The sequence below is a fragment of the Polyergus mexicanus genome, unplaced genomic scaffold (genome assembly GCF_030449975.1).
Source record: "Polyergus mexicanus isolate NDT 795.1 unplaced genomic scaffold, iyPolMexi1.0 SCAF_9, whole genome shotgun sequence".
Classification (NCBI taxonomy): Eukaryota; Metazoa; Arthropoda; class Insecta; order Hymenoptera; family Formicidae; genus Polyergus; species Polyergus mexicanus.
Window position 1 is genome coordinate 10,353,295 of NW_027223329.1, and position 15,839 is coordinate 10,369,133.

At 41.1% G+C, this 15,839-nt stretch overlaps 1 protein-coding gene across 21 annotated transcripts in view; it reads right to left on the minus strand.

The window, feature by feature from the left end:
* The window catches only part of LOC138936556 (uncharacterized), a 170,561-nt gene that overhangs the window by 141,341 nt on the left and 13,381 nt on the right, over positions 1 to 15,839 (minus strand). For all 21 annotated transcript variants that reach the window (XM_070302033.1, XM_070302032.1, XM_070302030.1 and 18 more), the window contains one exon: positions 10,279 to 15,782. In XM_070302033.1, coding sequence (XP_070158134.1) covers positions 10,279 to 15,745 — 5,467 coding nt within the window. In that variant the 5' untranslated portion in view covers positions 15,746 to 15,782. The remainder of the gene's footprint in view (positions 1 to 10,278; positions 15,783 to 15,839) is intronic.

Genomic DNA, 15,839 nt, shown 5'->3' on the forward strand with positions numbered 1-15,839 from the left:
CATGTTACAAGACCGATCATCATTCACGTGGCCGAGTGACATATTGATGCGCTACATGTAACATTTATCGCGCCATCCCTCGCGGTCTCTAATTCAGGATCACTATACAACCTTACGGTAAAACAGGATAGAATAGATGGCGAATCGCCCGACAAAATAATCCCAAACGAGAATAAAGTAAATAAGGGAGAATATTGGATAAAAAACTGTGGGCGGATTCTGGGGAGATATTTCTTTCCCTGCGATTTTTTTTTTTCTCGAAATTGTAAAAATAATTAATTCGAGATGAACGGAAAGCGCAATTCTCTTTTCGCGTACCTTTCATTTTTCCATTCTTTCCGATCGGTTTTAATTATTAAATCGAATATATATTGTACCACGAAAAAATCAATACAATACGCTAATCGGATAATGAGTTTGATTGCAAATATTATATATGGAAATTATTTACAATTAATATAAATTTTTTACATTATTGATAAAGATATCTTTTTAAAGAATAAACATGTTATTAAAAAAAAAAAAAAAAAAAAAACACTATTGACTTTTCCTGTTTTAATTTATCAGATTATATTATTTTATTTACATCATTTGTAATGATAATTTTAATGTATTGAAATACGTACATATATATATTAAAATTATCATTATGTAATACTGGTCATTTGACCCCGTATCACAGTTTCCTTTGTTTAGAGAAAATTAAATGCAGTGTTAGCGACTTTGCATTGTGACGATACTCATTATACGGTAATTACTTGTGCTAACAGTGCGCCTAAGTCTGTTTCCATTATCTTTAACTATTAAAGCGTTTCAACAATTCTCGCGACACTGACGACGCTATACATCCGGCTAGGTCTTTCAAACTTTTGCCGCCTTTCTCTTAAAACTTTCGCACTCGCAACTTTAAGTATTGGCTCAAACCATAATGACCTATAGGACAAACAAGTCGGAAAACTTTTTGCCGGTCCGACGTTGATCCGCCTTGGCGATGGTTATAATGGGATACAATACTTACAACGATTTTACGTAACGCGCGAGCGACACGGATATATCAGCGAAAGATGCAAAAATACGTTGAGAGATATCATTGTTATTCACAGGCGATTGTTATCCGATCGAATAACGCGCCGACCGCCAAAGTGTAATATGGGAGAGACGAAAATAAAAGCACGAGGCATCCAAGCTCATCAATGGGAATAAAGTTTTATCGGCTTTTTCATCTCATCTCAAAGCCGATAGATCCGCGTTCGCCCGTCATCTTTCTGCACGTGTCTTCATAATTATACAATCAAAAAAAAAAAATATATATATCTTTCATAAAAAGAAATTTTTCTATATATATTGTATAAAATTTGTCTCATTATAAAATTAATTAAAAATATCATGTCCAAAATATTATTCAATCGATGATTCTATGGAGATAAACTTTCACGAGGTGAAAATTAAGCTATTAATAGACAAGCTATTAACAATTATTTTTTATTTTCTCTGAACAAATACAATATATAAATGCATAATTTTAAATTCGTGCTTCGGATATCGCGTAAAAAAAAAAAAAAAAAATATGCAAGGACTATTTCAAGTATATATTGCCGTCAGATCCTTTTTAATGAATATTTCTGTTAAGAACATCCCTCATTAAAACCTGTTTCACATAATGCTAAATAAGATCATTAGGACATCGCGAAACAATCTTCCCATACTCTCGTATAAAAACAGAAATATCTTTGTCTGTCTTCAACGTTTTTGAAGCAAATAAAGCCTGATCGAAGAGAGGATCGGCGGACAGGCGGATGGATTTTTAGTTGCCATCAAAGACGCGCGCTCGCCGATTTTCAATTAATGTCAGGTCACGAAGAGAAATGGCACCCCTATTACCGCCGTGTTTTTTACACTCTGAACGATCTCGGCCCTGTCGTTTCTTCGAAAGAATCGTCTATCGAAAATCGATGAAGTCGTCAGCATCCGAAGGCTGCCTTTATTACCGGCGCTTTCTAACGTTCGTCGCGCATAATCGTCGATACACATTGGCAAAGTCATATAGACAGCTGATAGGCAAAGTTACTTGGCGGATCTCACGCATTTGCAGTGTCTGCAAATCCCTTCGCGTCAAGTGAAATGAGAAAGAGCTAATTCTTGAAAATTCTTCGATGAATTTAAATAAAATGACTAATCTTATGAGAATATATGTGAAAATAAGTTAAAAATTATTAACCGCGTCCGATTCTCCTACGAATTACTTAAAACTTAAATAATAAATAATAAATATGTTTTCTATATATTTTACTCTAGAATTACGCAAGACAGCCAATTTAAGCGCTTAATTGGCAATAAGAACGTCAGCTGTCCTGACATGTGAGCTCCGTTATTTTAGCCAAAAAAAATCACCTACTTTATCTTTCTCGAAGAACGTCCTTCTGCGAAAAAGACAAGGAGCACTCGTTTTAACTAAACTCTCGTATTACGTCCGTTTACATTTCATGAAAGAAAGGATCATAAGCATTTTTATATGGATCAAGTATGAGTTACAAAAAATGAACCACATCGTCTAAATAAATACTAAAAAGTTTTGGGTATCGTTTCTTTGCTCATCTAATACAAATGAAATATCTTGACACCATTTGACATTTCACTTAAAATGGCTGTGTACGCGTATGTTTTACACACATATCTCTCTCACTCATATAATTATACTGTCAGAGAATATTACTTGAACGTATCCTATCCTACAACTTTAATTGTAAAAGCTTTTAATTCGCGAGAAAAATATTTATTATTTTCTACTCGATATGTTTATAACTTGTATTTAATTATATCTTTCCTGGCTAAAAAAGTCAACTGTCTAAATTCATTAAAGAATTTATCGTTAAAATTTAAGACGCGTTATGAAACATGTAGAGCATAAATATATCCGTAGCGCGAATATATCCCGTTGATGGCGACAATTTGAAAGAGCCAGGCGAACGTCTTATGCTTCTTACCTTCTCTGCCAAATTTGCGCTTCTTTTTGCCGCCGCCGCCTCCGCTGGAACCGGACGAGCCTTTGCTCGAGCTCTTGTCCTTGCTTTTCCAGCGTCCGATCAACATTTTCCGCAGCCTCCTTCTCAGCGTCTCGAGGGCGGCGTCATCGAAAGCGACGCGGGCGCGGGCGCGGGTGGACGCGCTGCGCGCGTTCACAAACCACAGATGGCACGTAGCCGCGCGATGCACGCCGTTTGATGATGCGGATGCACGCGATCGAGATGCACGGATCTCATACGCGGCATCTCCGCCGCGCGACACCGCCGTCTCGTCGCGTCGTCCATCGTCGGCGAACGGGAAACGTGACGCCTCTATCGTCTCCGCGCGAATCCGCCGACGAAACCGCGAAATTTACTCGCGAACGCGATTCCGCCGTTCTCAGGCCGTTGATTCTGTATCTGTAATTACGTCACGTCCTAGTTGCGGGAACACCGGGGTATCCTTTATATATATCTAGCGAACACACGTGTCATCGATATTTAGTTGGATGAAATATTGCGTGTTTATATAACAATTGTAACAATAATTAATTCTCTCTTAGTCACTTCCGAATGTAATCACTGATTATATATATGAATATGCTTTATGAATAATATCCTCTTTGTAACTATGCGTATCTAAAGCAGTTTGCGAACTACTTTCTCAATCTGGAATGTCGTGCAATCGCGAGCACACGATTCCACTGAAGCAATCTCTAATCGAATGATGCAACTAAATCGTCTTCGAAGCCATAGATTTGCAATCGCACGTTTTGCAACTGAGAACGATATCGTCGATTTCCAAATCTATCCATTAGACGTTAGACGGTTGCGAAAATCGAGATAAGCCGAAGGAATTCACGGCTTTCTATAACATCGCGTTTGCACATAATTTTTTCCATCGACGAAAGAAATTTTTTTATTGTATATGGTATACATCCACTTACGTTCTATAAATGAAAAATGAAATTTTATCGACGACGTTAGCGAATAATGATGCCGTTATTGAGAACGGAAATCTCCAAGATATGAGTCGCGTCGCGTGAAATGCGTTCAAAATTAAATACGATTGTATCGGGATGACAAGACCGATTTTGGGGTAAGATTCGGGCGCTCTGCGCCTTCCGCGAGCGAATCGGATCAGTGGGTCAAACAAGTGACAGAGCCCTTCGCGCGCACACAGTAAAGGGCATCCAAGTCATAACAGCTTCGTACAACTTTATTTATCCCATCGCTTCCCGACGTCTGAAAACGGCAATCGTACACGCTTGCGAGAGACAGACTACGATGGATAGTTTGACAAAAACGACGAAGATAACGCGCTCTACTTACTCCGATTACTATGAATCGTCTCTAGGATTTATCATTTTTGTTATTTTCCATGAAAAACTTTCCTACATTATTCTATCACAATTTTGCCAAAGGCATCGACTGCGTTAATTAGGCGTCATTTATTATTGTTTAATATGAAAGGAGCTCTAGGTAATACGACAATACGATCAAGATTTATAACTTTCCTCTCATCTACACTCATTATTCTATCATTATTTACAAAGCGTCCATGAAAATACCGTGTTAAACGACAAGTAGCATTAATTTAAGAAATGTAAAAAATTATTTCCAACAAATCACATTTTTAGTATCGAATTCATCATTACAACATAAATTCACGATATAATAATCATATTCGTTGTTTGGCACAATGAAAATCGTGATAAAATCAGATTTCGATTAACGCGCTACATTTTCATTGATTAGTAATGTTAAAATTATATTACGTGAAGGATAATTTCAAATTAATAACCTGTATACCTGTATCACTTATCGCAAAACTCACTTCAATGACAATTCCATTAATAGTTTCGTCGAAGCAAACGAAAACGCGAATCGGCAAAATCCATAAACTGTCTTTCTATTATAAATGTATATAGCAGTTTTAATAGACTGCAAATTTCCGTCTCGTCCTACAAAAACTGTAATTGTGACAATTGCTTTCGTTATTCGATAGAAAGAGAAGCAATCGTTATCGATGCTGCCCACATAAAAGAGATCGATTCATCTTGATATTAACGTCATGTAAACTGACGATACGAACAAAAGCGAACGAGAAACTCAGCGCTACGTAGCGGTTAATCAATGAGGCCAATTGGATCTTTTGCTTTTTTGGCAAAACGGCAATTAATCGCTTTTGCGGATCGAAGCGAACCGTTATCTGGATATTTATCGCATTTCCTTCCGTATCTTCGACGCTCACTGAACGTCAATAAAAGAGATTCGAGTCGACGCTCGACGCGAATCATTTGATCGGCACTGCCCCCCTCTTTTGACCGTTCATCCCTCACCGGGCCACTTTACTCTCCGAATTCGTTGATCCTGATTTATGAATTGCCGGCGAAACTCTTGCGTAATTGGAACTTGTATTCAGCTACACACGCTTCTCAAAGCGCGCCGATATCCCGCTGGAAAAATTCCAACTAACGAAATAATAATCTCAAGTTACGCTTTATAAACATTGGAAGCGATCGTATTATTGATCTTTAAAAATGTCGTCTAAAAGAAAATAGAGACAATATCAGTATGAATAAAAAATTACCGGTTAGTTTTTAATATTTAGCAATTAGAAATTAGCAATTAGAAATATATATATATATTGTGTGAAAATAAAGATTAAATTTTTTTTCAATCTTAATTTCCTTCAATTACGATTATCAAGTATCTCTTATATCGATTAAAGACAAAATTTATTTAGAAAATAAGTTGTCACTTTCTCATTTTTTACGTCGTATCATACATAATATACGTAATATCTACATGTCGGTGTGTCGGTAATATTCATACGCAATTATATCGATTATACGTATAAATATCATTTATATAAGAGACAGAATTTTTCTTAGAAATAATGTCAAACGAGAAGAATATAAGTTTAGAATATAAGATGACAATTACACCGAGGTCAAGGCACTCGATCAGTTCACCATATCGGCGCTGCTCGCATCGGACTACCGCCGCCGACATATTCCGTTCTCCATTTTCTCGCGGAGCATATTCGAAACTCTTAATCAATGCGATACGCAAATACGATTGTCATAAAGAGAGAAATAATAGACATCGCGTACGCGTCTCTCGTTTTAATGATCCGACGATGCGACGACTATTGGCGAATAACGTTTTTCCGCATCGAACAAATTGATAATAACAATGGAGAGGTACAGAAAGAATAGCCGCGTACGTTTCGCACTGTGCCGCAACAGAACCGTAATCAAGATGGTCGGCAATTTTACCGGTTACGATTAGATGAATACGGACGACGAAGAGTCCGTCCGTGGTGAGGACGGCGACGGTCCCTCGCGTTTGCGAGGATCGCGGTCGATGCGATAATCCGCGACGGGGGACGAACTTGAAAGACGAAACGCACCACCGAGACGACTGACCGCGACCACCGCTATCTACACGTCGTTTCACGGGACGGCAGACGTAGCGGCAGCAGCGCACCAGCACCACCACTAATTACGTGGACCCGGCGATGTCTCTCCCTCGGCTATACGACAGCCGAAATGTCTTTTATGCGACTTGTCTTACGAGACGATCGTACGCGTACTTCTTGCCCGCGACGACTCACGGCGACGAAGGTCGCGATCGATCGGTACTTTTCGAAAAAGACGCCCCCGCGTACGACGAGGGACGAGTGTGGGAGACACGGTGACGGTGGGATACGAACCACCACCACATCTACCAGCTACCGGCCACACGCTACACGTCGTTTCACACGGTGCACCGGCACCGGCAACAGCAGCAGCAGCTGCAGCAGCAGTAGCAGCAGCAACAGTAGCAGTGGCAGCACCATCAGAGGGTGAGAGGAGTACATTGCCGGGACGCCCGGAGAGTCCCGGCTATACCATCTCCCTCGCCACCCTTCCCGGCCTCTTCCTCTCTTCTTCTATCCTCTCGTCGAGTGACGTCACGGGAATGGAGTCGGGGATCGATCCCGAACGCCCACCTAGGCCGCATCCTCTATCTCTCTCCCGAACGGTACTGATCGGATAGAAAACATTCGACCGTTCTCTCGCGACGACCTCCAGCGACCCCCGGATATACGTATGTATGTACCCAGCCGGCACCCGGCACCACGCAACGGAAAGGTGCGCAAGGGCGTAATTCCTTGCCGGATGGAGCACACCGTTTCTCCAGCCGGTGCAGCGCGACCTCGCGAGGGGATGAAACGGTACGCGGGAAAATGGAATAAGGATAAATGACACGAGAAGAACGCGCCCTGTCGAGAAACAAGTTTCACCAAAAAAAAAAAAAAACTATTTTCACGTATACGTTGAAGGAAGGGGGAGAGTTTGATACATAATTTGGATGATTGAACGTAGCTTTACAGAACACTTGTTTTTTTTATCCTCGTAATGTTAATGAATTTCTTTCTTTTTTTTCTGCTCTCTTCTTTTTTCTTTGTACGATTTTTGTACGATACTCACAGTCATATAAACGAATATAATGTAGTGATCCTCGAGTAAGATTATTAATGTCTTTATCGCTCAAACAAGTATATTATATTCTTATTATTGCCCGCGCAAGAGGAAATAAAATTTGATTTACGGTAACGCGTATTATAAACATTTTCTTAGAATAAAAATATTTTAATTAGCATCTGTATCATCTTCGCATCAGTCCGAAGAATATTTGAATAAATGGAAAAAATTAAACAGTTTATACGATAACAATTATATTCATTATGTCTTTTTTGGCGAATGTAATGTATTAATTTTAATTAATTAAAAAATAGTATAAATATGCGTAAGGCTCGATTAAACCTCGTAAAATAAATTAATTATCATAAAATTGTCGATGTATGCGCAATAATATAATTAATGAGAATACAGTTGATGTGCCAGTTAATTGTTTCCTCCTTTACGAGATCGGAATGCGTTTTGGCACGACTCTCAATTCCGAACATCGAACATCATCAAATCTGCATCCGCGGATCGGTTAATCTGCATAGATATTGCACCGTGCATCGCGCGTGTCGAAATTCGCCAAACTATTCTACTTCCCCTATCAAGAATTCTTTTGTCCCCGGAAATCGCTTGTGCGCCAATTCAGCGTTCAAGTGGCATTAAAGGAAGGGTAACGTCCTCGTTCGTCATCTTTGATCTCCTGATTTTTCGTCGCTAGGTTTCGAAGAAAATCCAACGAAACCGACGTCCGTGACGTCTGAGAGAAAAGAAAGATGAAAAATCTTTCATCTTTTCGATTATTAAAAAGAAACATTAAATCCTTTCGCTGTATATTATACACATATGTATAATCGAGTATTTAGCAACTTTAGCAAACATGAAATCTTTACTCTTGTCTCTACTCGGATAGACAAGATTTAAATAAATTTTATTAAAAATAATAAGGCACGATATAAAAATATCAGGAAACTATTGTAATGTGTCTGACGGCGATAATAAAATATAAAAATAATTCTTATCTCTCTCTCTCTCTTTTTCTCTTTTGACACACATATAATTAAAGGATCGTAATTTGTGTAAAAGAATAATTCGTGTTATTTTTTTTACGTACAAATGTACGGACAGAAAGCTAGCTCAGATAGTAAGTCGTGAGAGGGATGCAGCCATTCCGTAAAAGTCTCTTGGGAATCAAAGAGAACATCTTTGTCAGGCAGCAAGATTTTCTGCAACGTATATCTAGAGTTGCGCACTTTCTGTATGCGTACATTCAAAGCTATAAAATTTTAATATAGCGCAGTACGACTCGTGGATTTTACATAAACAACAGCGAATGTACTTGAAATTACAGTTTGAACGAACAGATGACCACACGCATTTCGTACACATTGCTACGTTTTGCTTATTTATCCATCTACTTTTCTTTCCTATTCCGTATTTATAAAATAAAATTTATCCACACAAAACAATAACACTTTTAAAATTTATCCGCCCATTTGATCAAGAGGTCATAAATAAGATGTACATGGTAAGACGTGTAATACAATAATACATTTCGTTAAAAAGATATTATATGCGCGTGGGTATAATAAAATAAAAAAAAAAAAAAAAATCATAATAAATTTATATTTATATACAATATACGATGCAGAATTATTTATATCGGCGATAGATTTGCGCGAAATTGCCTTTTCTTCCGTGTAGGCGATTCGATGCGTTTCACGACCGGAAGAGCGTGGGCGTAAGAGTGCATTAAAGTCGGTGAAGCGACATTTTACCCATCGGACATTGTACGCGTTGAACGTTTTACACAAGTGCAATGTGAGCGACCCTATTTATTTCGGTCTACGAGAGAACTATTAATTGTGACTGTTCCGTTCGCCTTGTGGAAAGACCATCCAGAGACCCCATAATTCTATTCATTCTCTTATAATCTTTGTATAATATAAAATAATATTGCTTCCTCTCGCTTTTATATTTTGTTAGGCGTCTGTGTGTGTGTGGAAATACGTCGGATATTGATGCGCATTTCTATCAAGCAAGAATTAAAGATGGAAAATTATAGAATTTGCTTTTTATCGATTTACTTTTATAATTCTAATGTAATATCTTTGCAATTATCTTCTCTTTATATCATGAAAGAGATCTTACAGCAGCCTATGGAAAACGGAAGATCTCTAGGTAAGATCTTTTCACGCATATTAGTGTATTCCATTCTCTGTGTGTGTATGTGTGTGTACATTCGAAGAGATTCAAGCTTATGCGAGAACGCCACGACGCCCATGCGCCCACGTTCGTTTCTCTTTTACTTCTCCTCGGTCGTGAACGTGCTTTATACTAAACGTGCGATACCGCGATCCGTCTCTACCTCTTAAGAGGCTCATTCGAATGCATGGTCATACGCCGTCATGCCGTGCGGTTTGCATCTTGTCTAAATCGAATTACGACCTGCGAAGCGCACCCTCGTTCCGGGATTACTCGCCGAAAAAGCGTCCGGTCTATTCTCGCGACTTCCCGCCGATTCAGCAGGATGATAAATGTGAACGATCATTGTCTCATTTTGGCAGCTTGAATTTTATCACAATTTACGAGATATGAGTCATTATTATTTCAAAAATTCTCTTCCCTTGGAATAATTATTTATTTCAAGCTTTCACTTTAAGTATTTAAAAAATTTCAAAATTATTATTATTTTTTACAATAAAAATTCGATTCGTATGAGAAAATTAAAAATAACCTTTTCTCTAAAACATTGTTTATATAATAATTCGGCAAATTTGATACATTTTATAAAAATGTGAATATAAAAATTGACTCACCCTGCCGTCGTTGACCCTGGCGTGGTTCCTCGCTGTTCCATCGGATCGTCGACACCTCGTTGCAGACGTGATTCTTAGCACTATTTTCACGACGAGAGATTACGTGGGGATCCTTGGGCGGAGGAGGCAGAGGTCTGTTAGCGTCGTACTCTCCCCGTTGCGGCCGATTGTCGTTCGACCGACAAGTTGGATCCGCTATGCGAGTACCGTACAAAGCAACGTCCTGATTTGCATCGCGTCCAACTTGATGCAAATACACCGAGTCGGTATCCGAGGCGCTGTTTTCGCTTTTGTGTCGCCTAGTGGGCGGTTCAGGTGCCGTGCCATGCTTGGTCGGCCAGCTACCCGTCGCTAAATCCGGTCCGATTTTCGGTTGATTGGAGAAGCTGACTCTCTTGGGCCCTGTACCACCGTACTCGACCGATTCTCCTCCTATGAGGCTTCCCCTCTTAAATATCGGATACGGCGGTCGAGGTTTGTCTTCGTTGCCGCCTTCCTCGTGAATCTCACTGGGTTCCCGTTTCCTCGGGGACGCCGAGATGCCGGTTGTTTCGTTCGTGGCTGGTCTTCCGCATATCGCGTTGAAACTGGCACGCTCGATATCGCCTCTGTGAAAGTGCGGAGAGGCGCTCTTGGATCTTTGCGCGTCGTGTCCCGCGGGGTCCCGCGGATTTGTAGATTTCATCGACATCTCCTGACCATCTCGTAGCGCTTGTTGCGGCCGAACTATCAGCACCGGTTGATTCTGGCCCTTTTGAGTTTGCATTAACGGCAATTTTCCGGTCGGACTCATCTTGAGACGTTGCTGCCCGTTGCTCCAGTACGATCTGTCCCCGTGGATGAGAACAGGTGTCATCGCAGTTTTAGAATTAAACGTCTGATTCGCGTTAGGTGATATCAAGGTCGCCACGGGACTTTTCTTTCTCGTCTTATTGTACGCTCCGTATAGCCTATCTTCCATCGCATTCCGCTCGTAGATTCGCCGCTGTTGCTCTTCGTCCAGTCTCTTCAATTGTTGCCAATACACCGCTTCTCTCATTTCCGGTAGATCGATTTTCGGCGTGATCTGCTTTGGGCCGGAATTCGCCGATGAAATTGCCGATTTCCGGTGTGCTTCCAATGCTTTTTGCTGCCAATAAAATGCTTCCAGGTGTTGCCTAGTCTCCTGTTTCGACGGTGACGATAGCATGTACGTCGAATGACTTTGTCGACCGCTCATCGCGTCAGCGATTCGTTGAGCGTACAAAGGCTCTTGTCCTTGTCGCGGTTGATACTGTCGTTGACGTTGCTCGTAAATCGATTTATGCTGAAGTGCATTCGCACTCGTGTATCTCTTGTCCTGATTCGCCGTCGGTGATGATTGTTGATAAAAGTTTTGCGTCGATTCGCGTGTAGGAGATTGAAACACTCTTCTTCCAGATTCATCGGACATTTGCTTAGCTTCCGAGTAACGCGACCGTAAATTTTGCGATTCCGAATTCTGACTTTGAAATCGTGCCATTCTCTCGTCAATGTCGCGGCATGATTCGGTCGAGCTGTACGGATCTGGTGGCAGCTGATCGTTCTCGCGTTTATCTTCCTTCGTCTCCAATATCGTTGTGTCGCTCTTATGAAAAGTCTGTTGTCTGCGGTGTCCATAAATCGGCTCGGGGCGTGAAATGCTTTTCGAGAAGCCAAAAGACGATACAGTTTTTCGCTCAATAGATCTCCTCATTCCTGTGGCGGAAGAATTCTGGCTACCGTACTGATGTCGCACTTCAATTGGAACGATGCCAGAGATACCCTCACGCGAATCCGCTATGGGAATGGGCGATTCCGCGTCGCAAAGCCTCGTCTCGTTCGATGGCCGAGAAACTCGAGACTGACAGATGGTTTCTCTCTTGGGCGAGGCTATCAAGATTTGATCGTTCGGTTGCGATCTCCTGGCTCGAGATCCCGCCGACGGAGACATCACTATTGTCATTCCGTGTTTCGACGGCGATACGTTCCGAATGGACGTTCTTTCAGCTTGGCTGGTCGCCGTTGAGTCTTTCTTCAAATTTGTATCAAATTGCGTCTCGTGATTTTTTAAGCAATTCTCGCGTGATTTTTCGATCTCTCGTTTTGATTCCGCTTGCATATTTTCATTATCTTCGAAAGAAGGTTGGGGAGAGCAATTCTTTAAGGGCGATTGTCGATTCGATGAACATTTTTCTTCGTATATTACATCGTCCTTCTTCTCCGGCGAATTCTCTGCCATATGATCTGATGCTTTCGTACTTGAAAAATGTTTCTCACGACACGGTGATGGAGTTTCGTCGTAAACGTGTTCTTCAGCGTAGTTAATTGATGGGAAATGGGAAATTACCGGTTGAGCTTCGTTCTCGTAAATTCTTTCTCTTTCGTCTTCGAAAGTCGATCGTTCGGTAGGAGAAGTTCGAGCGCTGCTTCGAGGCGAGTTCAAATAATACTCACCGCTCTTCGAGCTAGAAGGCGAAAACTCGCTCTTTTGACTCGAATTAGGCGTGCAACTCGAATCGGCGTAATCGCCGGACTTTTGGCTGGAACCAGACGATGGATACTTGCAAGTTCTACCAATCAAGGGCGCTTTCTGAGTCTGATTTACGATTGGTTGTCGAGTAATTTTAACTTGCGCGGGAACCGATTGCGGGGTGTTGAGTAAACCCTCCTCAAGATTGCTATCATTCTGATAAAGTCCGGATTGATTCTGGTAATTTTTGTTATCAACAACATCCACGCTACTGAGACCGTCGCATAGTTGACCGATGCCATCCTCATAATTTTCGTAGTTTGACAGTTCTAATCGTGACTGTGGTATTTCAGGTAGCGGTCTATCGACAAGAAAAACAGCTCGAGGTCGTAAATATCGTCCATTGGGCGGCGCCGAAATTCTACCGGAAGGTCCGTGATTTCTTTGGAAGGCATAATTACGACTGCCATGATTCGATTCCTGTAAACTGTGCTTGCGTTCTAGGTAGTTGTATCGTCGACCGTGTTCCTCGCGTTTCTGCCTCTGCTCATACTTTCTAACGTCGGGTGAGATAACAAACTGTCCGCCACGCTCTATCCATCTCTCGTCCGGCGCGATCGAGCTGAGACTCGAATCGGTAGTATACGATCTCTGATTTTTTGTTCTGTCGCATAGAAGTCGCGTATCGTCCGTTTGCAGGAAGTGATCGGGTGTACTAGTGATTGGCCCCTGTTCGGGGAACAATTCGCGCTTGATCTCGTCCAATCTCTCATCGATGACGGAACCGTTCAAGCTGTTATCCAGTTTGACGTTTTTCTTGATATCTTCATTTGGATTCATCGTGTCCGGTGATCTCGTATAATTTCCATTTTGCTGATAACGAGCGAAATGCCGCTCGTCGTATCTTTTTCGTTCCTTCCGCTCCTTTTTCTTATAATCCTTTCGAGAATCTTTCGGCGAAAAAATGGCCGGTAAAAGACGTCGAAAACCGAGCTTCTTCTTTTGCTTCTCCTCTTTCTTCATCATCTTGGATGATCCCGGCTCCATAGCGAATTCTTTTATAAGATTAGCGTAACCGTCTTTATCGCGATGATCTCGAAGCACGAAGGTCGAATCGGTAGACTCCTTTGAATTAATCACTGTCAAGGATTGGAAAAACGTCTGATCCTTTTTTTGTTCAATTAAATATTTCTCTTTTCTTACCACATCAATATTCTTTTCATACTTATTTTTCACTCGATTCGAATTTGTATCGTTATAATTATTGACGCCCGTTGTGTCATTAATGCTTTTCTCTTCTTGCAAATTTTGCTTTTTCTTTTCACAGTTTATCGCCGTTGTCGTGACAATTGTATTTACTTCTTCATTCCATTGAATGCAATCTTTCGCTTCTTCGTTACCGTAAGCTCGATCAAATCCATCGATATCGTCATTATCGTTCGTCACGCGAGCAATGGCCTCATCGACAGCCTTGATTCTATCCTCCAAGCACGAGTCAGAGTCGACAGTGCTCACAGTACTGTTCTCAAGAATTTCCTCTGAAGTTCGTATCTTCGATTCATCGATCGACGTTTGCCTCTCCGTCAACTTTTCCGGATGCTTTTGGCCAAAAAATAACCGGCCGTCCCGATCCTCGACGATGCTCTCGCGCGAGGACACGCTACCAAACTCATCAATGTAAGATGATTTCGAAGATTCCGACGAGTTACGTTGCAAACGGTTCTCTAAAAATTCTCCGGACCATCTCTTCTCTATCTCCGTTACTTTGTCGCTATATTTTCGTCCGGTGTCGATTTTGCGCGACGGTTGATTTTCAGTTTCGCTAATTCTGTCGTTGTCGGACGTGTAATCGAGATCGGTTTCCAACAATCTCTTCTCCTCGATTTTCAATCGCTTATCCAGATTATGCTTCTCGAGAAAATCCTTGTCGAATCCGGAACTTAATCTCTCGCTGCCACTTGACTCCGCGGTAATCGACAATCCCGGAGTACAATTTGCCTGAAAACCCACCAGCTTGTCTTTATAACTTTGCGCGGTACTAGCGTGAATCCTGGTGCTTAGATTCTTTTGAAGATCTTCGATAATCGTTCGACTTTTTTCCAGATAACTCTGCGCGTCACTGTCACTTTTCGCGCTTTTTTTCTGCTTTTTGATGCTTATTGCGCCGTCCTGCTTTTCGATCCTGTCTAACTTATTGCATTGTACGTTCGCAATTCTATATATCTCATTATATTTCTCAAATTCAACGCAATTTATATTATTATCATTTTTAACGTCTTCTGTCTCGAAAAGTTTATCTTCACCCGATTGTTCTTGTTTGATCGTGGTCAGTATTTTGTCAACAACTTTTTCCCCATTCGATAATAAATCTTTTGAGAATTTCTCCGTAGAACAGACTGAAGACACTATCAAAGATGAATTATTTTCTTTCTTGATCGCAGTTTTCTTCAGGACTTTTGGCGGCACTTTATTCCTCTTGGCAATTATATTTGTCGAATTTAAACCGTCAATTACAATGCTATCGATAGATGAGCTTTTAGTGAATTTAATCGGCCTGATCCTGCTCTCTTCGTTTGGAAAACTAACACCGTCACTCTTTCGACTCTTCGGAATGGGAAGTTTTGATGGCCTATCGACAATTATGGTCTTTAAATTAGCGTCTTTTGTTTTGGAATACGCGAACGCGTCTTCCGGTATCGATAATACGTCGTTACTCGTCGATTTCTGTCGATCGTCTTTCGCTCGTACGATAACATTCGACTTTGTCTGAGAACTCAGAGAAAATTTCCTCGAAGACTCGTTCTTCGTCAGCAGTACTTCTCGCGAACCGTTCGAAGACTCAAGGACAATCTTTTCAACGGTAACTTTATCAACCGAGAAAACTTGTTGTACGTTTCCCGCATTCGCTTCTTTCCCGTCTGCTTTAAGCGGATTCCGATTACGTCGCGCATCTGTTTCCGAGATATCGCTACCGAAGACTTTTTCCATTGACTCCATGCTGGTTTGCTGTGCACCGTTCTTCTTTTAAGGACGCCTGAAAAAAATTTTATCGTCCACATATCCGAGAGAAGTAAAGTTTTTGAAACGATAA